The sequence below is a fragment of the Tachysurus fulvidraco genome, chromosome 12 (assembly GCF_022655615.1).
Source record: "Tachysurus fulvidraco isolate hzauxx_2018 chromosome 12, HZAU_PFXX_2.0, whole genome shotgun sequence".
Classification (NCBI taxonomy): domain Eukaryota; kingdom Metazoa; phylum Chordata; class Actinopteri; order Siluriformes; family Bagridae; genus Tachysurus; species Tachysurus fulvidraco.
In genome coordinates, this window is record NC_062529.1 from 23,070,340 (window position 1) to 23,077,839 (window position 7,500).

Here is a 7,500-nt window from a genome sequence, read left to right on the forward strand (position 1 = left end):
TTTAATTACTGCCTCAGTTCAGCGTGGCATGAAGGTGATCAGTCTGTGGCACTGCTGAGGTGGTCTGGAAGCCCAGGTTTCTTTTGTTTCTCATTTACCTCTTTACAATAGCCCATAGATTCTCTAAGGGGTTCCGGTCTGGTGAGTTTGCTTGCAAGTCAAAAACACCAACATCATGTTCATTCAACACCCTTTTGGTGCTTTTGGCAGTGTGGTGCCAAATCCTGCTGGAAAATGAAATCCTCATCTTTAAAAAGCTGCTCAGCAGAAGGAAGCATGAAGTGCTCTAAAATCTCTTGGTAAACTGGTGCAATGACTTTGGTTTTCATAAAACACAGTGGACCAAAAGGAGCAAATGACATTGTACCCCAAATCATCACAGACTGTGGAAACTTAAAACTGGACTTCAAGCATCTTGGGTTATGAGCTTCGCCAGCTTCTCCACCCTTCCTCCAGACTCTAGGATGTTGGTTTCCAAATGAAATACAAAACTTCTTCTCATCTGATAGGAGAATTTTAGACCACTGGGCAACAGTCCAGTTCTTCTTCTCCTCAGCCCAGCTAAGACGTCTCTGACATTGTCTGTGGTTCAGGAGAGGGTTAACAAGAGGAAAACGACAACTGTAGCCAAATTCCTTGACATGTCTGTGTGTGGTGGCTCTTGATGCTTTGACCCCAGCCTCAGTCCATTCCTTGTGAAGTTCACCCAAATTCTTGAATGGATTATGCTTGAGAAGCCTCTCAATGCTGCGGTTCTCTCAGTCGGTTGTGCATCTTTTTCTTCCACACTTTTTCCTTCCACTACGGCACTCTGTGTACATCTTCTTTGGCAATGAATGTTTGTGGCTTTCCCTCCTTGTATAGCGTGTCAATGATTGTCTTCTGGTCAATCTTCATGACTGTCTTCCTCATGATTGTGTAGCCTAGTGAACCAAACTGAGAGACCATGTTGATGGCTCAGGAAACCTTTGCAGGTTTTTAATAGCTGATTGACATGTCACCATATAGTACATTTGTGGGTTTTTGTTAAATGTGAGCCAAAATCATCACAATTAAAACAACCAAAGACTTAAACTACTTCAGGCTGTGTGTACTGAACTTATATAATACATGAGTTTCACTATTTGAGTTGAATTACTGAAATAAATGAACTTTTCCACGACATCTAATTTCTTGAAATACTAATTCAATATATAATACAAACTGAAGCCATCTTTAATTAGTACAGTATTTACAAATAGTTGACCCCAAACCCTTAAATGAAACAGGAATGATGTAGACATGATCGATTCATTGTTGTCCTTCCTGTACAGAGTGGATAAGAAGAGGGACAAAATCGAGAGGAAAATCCTTGACAGTCAGGAGAGAGCGTTCTGGGACGTGCACAGACCAGTGGTAAGGGGACAATTCTGTGTGTGTGTGTGTGTGTGTGTGTGTGTGTGTGTGTGTGTGTGTGTGTGTGTGTGTGTGTGTGTGTGTGTGAGTGTGTGTGTGTAGTGGTGGCTCAGTGTTTTAAGGTGTTTCACTGCTGATTGGAAGGATGTAAGTTCAAATCTCAGCAACATTAAGCTGCCACTGTTGGGCCCCTGAGCAAGACCCCTAACCCTCAACAGCTCAGTTGTGTAAAAGAGAGAAATGTATGTTGCTCTGTATAAGAGTGCCTGTTAAAATGCTAAAAAAAAGGTAAAATAGAATTTCTGTTACGTTCAGTGCATTATAGTTCTGATTAGACTTTATTTGTGTCAGTGGTCATTTTCTTTCTTCTTAAATAAGATTGAGAATCTCAATACATAAGTAGGGGGCATGGTGGCTTAGTGGTTAGCACGTTCGCCTCACACCTCCAGGGTTGGGGGTTCGATTCCTGCCTCTGCCTTGTGTGTGTGGAGTTTGCATGTTCTCCCCGTGCCTCGGGGGTTTCCTCCGGGTACTCCGGTTTCCTCCCCCGGTCCAAAGACATGCATGGTAGGTTGATCGGCATCTCTGGAAAATTGTCCGTAGTGTGTGAGTGTGTGAGTGAATGAGAGTGTGTGTGTCCTGTGATGGGTTGGCACTCCGTCCAGGGTGTATCCTGCCTCGATGCCCGATGACGCCTGAGATAGGCACAGGCTCCCCGTGACCCAAGAAGTTCGGATAAGCGGTAGAAAATGAATGAATAAATACATAAGTAATGGAGAGAGCAAATGTTGGACTCAAAGTCCCAGAATGCACTGGATCTCATACACAACACAGCCGTGCTAAGTTTCAGCACAGAATTGACTCATCTAGTCGGTGATCATAGACAGAGGTATTAGCATTAAAGTTGACGCTTTGGAAGCTAATGCATCAATCCTTTTAACTAGAGATGAAGCAAAGGTTAAATCCCACTGCACCACCGTGTGCAGGTATTCAGACGGCATTGTGGGTAATGTTAACCAAAGTCGGTTAACATGTTTCGATTTTCGTGAAAGATCTCAGGTTAAATCGTTAAGTCGTCGAGGGTGAATTCGCCTAGTGAGAGGAGTGAGACGAGTGAGACGACGTTGGTGATTTCCTCGCTCTCCTCTGCACACAGGCTGCTGAGCGATGGGATTTGGCATCTAATGATTTTCTCTGCACAACACCCAATGAGGTGTAATTTCCCCTCGGAATGTGCTGATCAGAGCAGAACCAGATGGTGGTAGAGCGAAAGCTTGTTGTTGAGCTGAAATTGCACATTTGCAGCTATTTGAAAAGCTGCACGTCTGTTTGCTCGCCACATCTCCATCAAGTTTAAGCTGTCTCTGTTTCATTCACGTTTAGGTTAAGACCTTTGACCTTGACATTAAAAAAAAGCTCTGCTTCGAGCTTTATCTATGTAGAGATTGAAGCTCTGCCTCTAAATCATGTCTACTCAGTGTACTTACTAGAAATGCTAATGCACTGGAGATTAAATAAATCTAGAGATCGGTCTTGTGGGCGTGGCTTACTGTCAACATCCCCTGGTTACTACGCAAATGATGCTACGGTTTCTGACGGGTGAAACCACTGATTAGGATAAGAGTCTAGTCCGTCTGGAAGACAAGGGTGGATACTCTATTCTCACCTGTCAATCACATGGACGCTAGCCAATCGTAGGCTTCGGTAAGCTCGTGTATGAGAAAGCATGAGCAGCGGTTTGCGAGGATGCTGGTGGCTAGTCTCTAAAAGAAAGGCTTCATTCTCATTGGATGGTATCTGTCGTTTGATAGGTCGAGCAGGCTAGAAGTCTTCAGTTTTGATATTAAATTATCCATTACAGTTACCTTAATGTGTATATTAGCATGATTTTTTTTTTCAGCCGAGTGTGTCGGTGGATGTAAGAGCGCTTTCTCTCTAATTAGCAAGCAGGTGATTATTGTGTTAATGAATCGACCACAGCTCAGGGTCATGATGTTCTCTTCTCTCACAGCTTTAACTCAATATTCATGCAAACTTTTATTAAAACTGAGTCTAATAACAAATCAAACACCAGTGTGTAGGATACACCTTTAGATTTATCTGACCTTTGAACCATTTCTTCTCCTTGAGGCATTTAGGATTTTAGCCAGGACAATTTACTCTACTCAGACTGCAGAATCTGCTGTTAGAATTCTTTCTCATGTTTTGTTGACTCTTTTCTTATATTATATTGACTCAATGTCCCTGTCATGGGAAAACACTGATTTGTGCTTCAGTAACTTTCCATCATTAGGCTAACTGCGCTAATCTCGGCTAATCTTTTAAGCCACCGAAAAAGCCGTTTTTTGCTGTCCGCATTTGTCCGACGTGTGTTTAATGTCCCTTATTTGAGAACAGTTCTGGTTCTTTTCTGTCACGTGGCCTGTTCAGGGCTAAAGATCAGCCTGTGCAGGTTCGGTCAAAATGATTGATGATTGTTGATGCTGTAATTTGTCTCACACACACCCACACACACGCACACACACAACACACACACACACACACACACACACACACACACAAACGCACACACACACACACACACAAACACACACACACAAACTCCTAGGAGACTCTAACATTCAACAAGAATATGTACATGTTTATTAATTAAAATTTTGTGACATCTCTAGATAACATGACAATTATAAAGAAACAATGATTTGTGCAAATTACAACTTAAAAAGTGTGTGTGTGTGTGTGTGTGTGTGTGTGTGTGTGTGTGTGTGTGCCACTGTTTTAGCCAGGATGTGTCAACACGACAGAAGTAGACATCAAAAAGTCCTCCAGAATGAAGAATCCTCACAAAACAAGAAAGGTACTTGAGCATGTCATGAGTCATCTGGAGTCATATGACCAAAATGAGACGATGTCCAAACTAGAGTCCTGATATCGATACTTCTGGAACGGAAAATTCTTCTCGCGGATGTAAAAATAAAAAGGGCAATTTCGCAGTTTGAGCAGGGACGCTTTTGCTAAGCACACCGATGCTGCTATATTAAGATTGTGAAAAATAAATGAGCTATTAGAGGTTTTTTTTGTGTGCAAATAGCTTTAATTTCCACATTTTCCACATTTCTATCATGAGATTTTTTTTTCAACATGAATGAATGAATTAAATTGAATTAAATGTAATTCATTCATTCACTCATTTATTAATTTAATTTTGTTTTATTTATTATTTTACACTTTTTTTAACCTAACTAAGGTAGCATCGTTCTTTATGCTATTCTTTCATGTTAATCTTTTATGTGTAGTTTTTATAAGTAGTTTTTATCGCTCACACAAGAATTTATTTCCACATATTAATTTTTTCTTCTAAAAGTTGTTAGTTATTAGAATTGTTGTATTACAAAATAATGCACTCTCTGTCTTTTGAACCTCGGCCACTGTTCGTACAATTGTGAGTCACGTGAAAAGCTTAAAAGAGAGATGGAATTGGAGAAACAGAGTGTGCACAGCTGTAATTTTCGTGAGTCATCAGCAGTCACTCACACGGCGTCCTGCAGGCAGACTGGTTCATGTGTCCTGGCGTCTCGGTGAAGCAGGAACACGGACTGCTCCATACTGCGCATCACACTGTTGAAACCATCAGGAACCTGCAGTTTGTGCGCCTGCCACGTCCGGTGTACTCATCAGATCTCGCTTGGAATGATTTCTATGTTTTTTAGACCACCAAAGGAGACATCGTGTGGAAAGATCTTCCGGTCGGATGAAGAGATGCAACAGATGGTGCAACGGTGGCTGTTGCACAAGCAGGAACACTTTGTTGAACAAAATGGAGATTTTGTAACAAAATTATATAATATTAAGAAAACAATTTGCAATAAACCATCAAAAGAAGAATGTAGCAAATAAAGGAAAGCTGATTTTTTTTTTTCCCTGTTTAGTCTGTATACGGCCTTCAGAACGATATCCGCAGTCACAGCCCCACCCACACACCCGCCCCCGAGGCAAAGCAGCCAACCGTGGAGGAGCTTCAGGAACAGGTACAGGTTATCAGTTATGTAGTTATTATGATACAGTAGGTTACTAGTAGTAGATTGTAGGTTACTGTATGTTAGTGGTAGTAGATTAGTGGTTGTAGGTTACAGTAGATTAGTGGTTGTAGGTTGTAGGTTACAGTAGATTAGTGGTTGTAGGTTGTAGGTTACAGTAGATTAGTGGTTGTAGGTTGTAGATTACAGTAGGTTAGTGGTTGTAGGTTGTAGGTTACAGTAGATTAGTGGTTGTAGGTTATAGGTTACAGTTGATTAGTAGTTGTAGGCTGTAGGTTACAGTAGATTAGTAGTTGTAGGTTGTAGGTTACAGTAGATTAGTAGTTGTAGGTTGTAGGTTAGAGCAGGTTAGTGGTTGTAGGTTATAGGTTACAGTTGATTAGTAGTTGTAGGCTATAGGTTACAGTTGATAAGTAGTTGTAGGTTGTAGGTTACAGTAGATTAGTAGTTGTAGGCTGTAGGTTACAGTTGATTAGTAGTTGTAGGTTGTAGGTTACAGTTGATTAGTAGTTGTAGGTTACAGTAAATTTGTAGTTGTAGGATGTAGGTTACAGTACATTAGTAGTTGTAGGTTATAGGTTACAGTTGATTAGTAGTTGTAGGCTGTAGGTTAGAGCAGGTTAGTGGTTGTAGGCTGTAGGTTACAGTTGATTAGTAGTTGTAGGTTGAAGGTTACAGTAGATTAGTAGTTGTAGGCTGTAGGTTACAGTAGATTAGTAGTTGTAGGTTGTAGGTTACAGTAGATTAGTAGTTGTAGGTTGTAGGTTACAGTTGATTAGTAGTTGTAGGCTGTAGGTTACAGTTGATTAGTAGTTGTAGGCTGTAGGTTACAGTTGATTAGTAGTTGTAGGTTGTAGGTTACAGTAGATTAGTAGTTGTAGGTTGTAGGTTACAGTAAATTTGTAGTTGTAGGATGTAGGTTACAGTTGATTAGTAGTTGTAGGCTGTAGGTTAGAGCAGGTTAGTGGTTGTAGGCTGTAGGTTACAGTTGATTAGTAGTTGTAGGCTGTAGGTTACAGTAGATTAGTAGTTGTAGGCTGTAGGTTACAGTAGATTAGTAGTTGTAGGCTGTAGTTTACAGTAGATTAGTAGTTGTAGGCTATAGGTTACAGTTGATAAGTAGTTGTAGGTTGTAGGTTACAGTAGATTAGTAGTTGTAGGCTGTAGGTTACAGTTGATTAGTAGTTGTAGGTTGTAGGTTACAGTTGATTAGTAGTTGTAGGTTGTAGGTTACAGTAAATTTGTAGTTGTAGGATGTAGGTTACAGTACATTAGTAGTTGTAGGTTATAGGTTACAGTTGATTAGTAGTTGTAGGTTGTAGGTTACAGTAGATTAGTAGTTGTAGGCTGTAGGTTAGAGCAGGTTAGTGGTTGTAGGCTGTAGGTTACAGTTGATTAGTAGTTGTAGGTTGAAGGTTACAGTAGATTAGTAGTTGTAGGCTGTAGGTTACAGTAGATTAGTAGTTGTAGGTTGTAGGTTACAGTAGATTAGTAGTTGTAGGCTGTAGGTTACAGTTGATTAGTAGTTGTAGGTTGTAGGTTACAGTAGATTAGTAGTTGTAGGTTGTAGGTTACAGTAAATTTGTAGTTGTAGGATGTAGGTTACAGTTGATTAGTAGTTGTAGGCTGTAGGTTAGAGCAGGTTAGTGGTTGTAGGCTGTAGGTTACAGTTGATTAGTAGTTGTAGGCTGTAGGTTACAGTAGATTAGTAGTTGTAGGCTGTAGGTTACAGTAGATTAGTAGTTGTAGGCTGTAGTTTACAGTAGATTAGTAGTTGTAGGTTGTAGGTTACAGTAGATTAGTAGTTGTAGGCTGTAGGTTACAGTAGATTAGTAGTTGTAGGCTGTAGGTTACAGTTGATTAGTAGTTGTAGGCTGTAGGTTACAGTAGATTAGTAGTTGTAGGCTGTAGGTTACAGTAGATTAGTAGTTGTAGGCTGTAGGTTACAGTAGATTAGTGGTTGTAGGCTGTAGGTTACAGTAGATTAGTAGTTGTAGGCTGTAGGTTACAGTAGATTAGTGGTTGTAGGCTGTAGGTTACAGTAGATTAGTAGTTGTAGGCTGTAGGT

At 40.5% G+C, this 7,500-nt stretch overlaps 1 protein-coding gene across 2 annotated transcripts in view; it reads left to right on the forward strand.

Annotated features, from left to right (window-relative positions):
- Positions 1 to 7,500, forward strand: part of rgs7a (regulator of G protein signaling 7a) — a 61,432-nt gene that overhangs the window by 46,788 nt on the left and 7,144 nt on the right. For both annotated transcript variants that reach the window (XM_047821909.1, XM_027159599.2), the window contains exons 9-11: positions 1,314 to 1,395; positions 4,178 to 4,252; positions 5,325 to 5,423. In XM_047821909.1, coding sequence (XP_047677865.1) covers positions 1,314 to 1,395; positions 4,178 to 4,252; positions 5,325 to 5,423 — 256 coding nt within the window. The remainder of the gene's footprint in view (positions 1 to 1,313; positions 1,396 to 4,177; positions 4,253 to 5,324; positions 5,424 to 7,500) is intronic.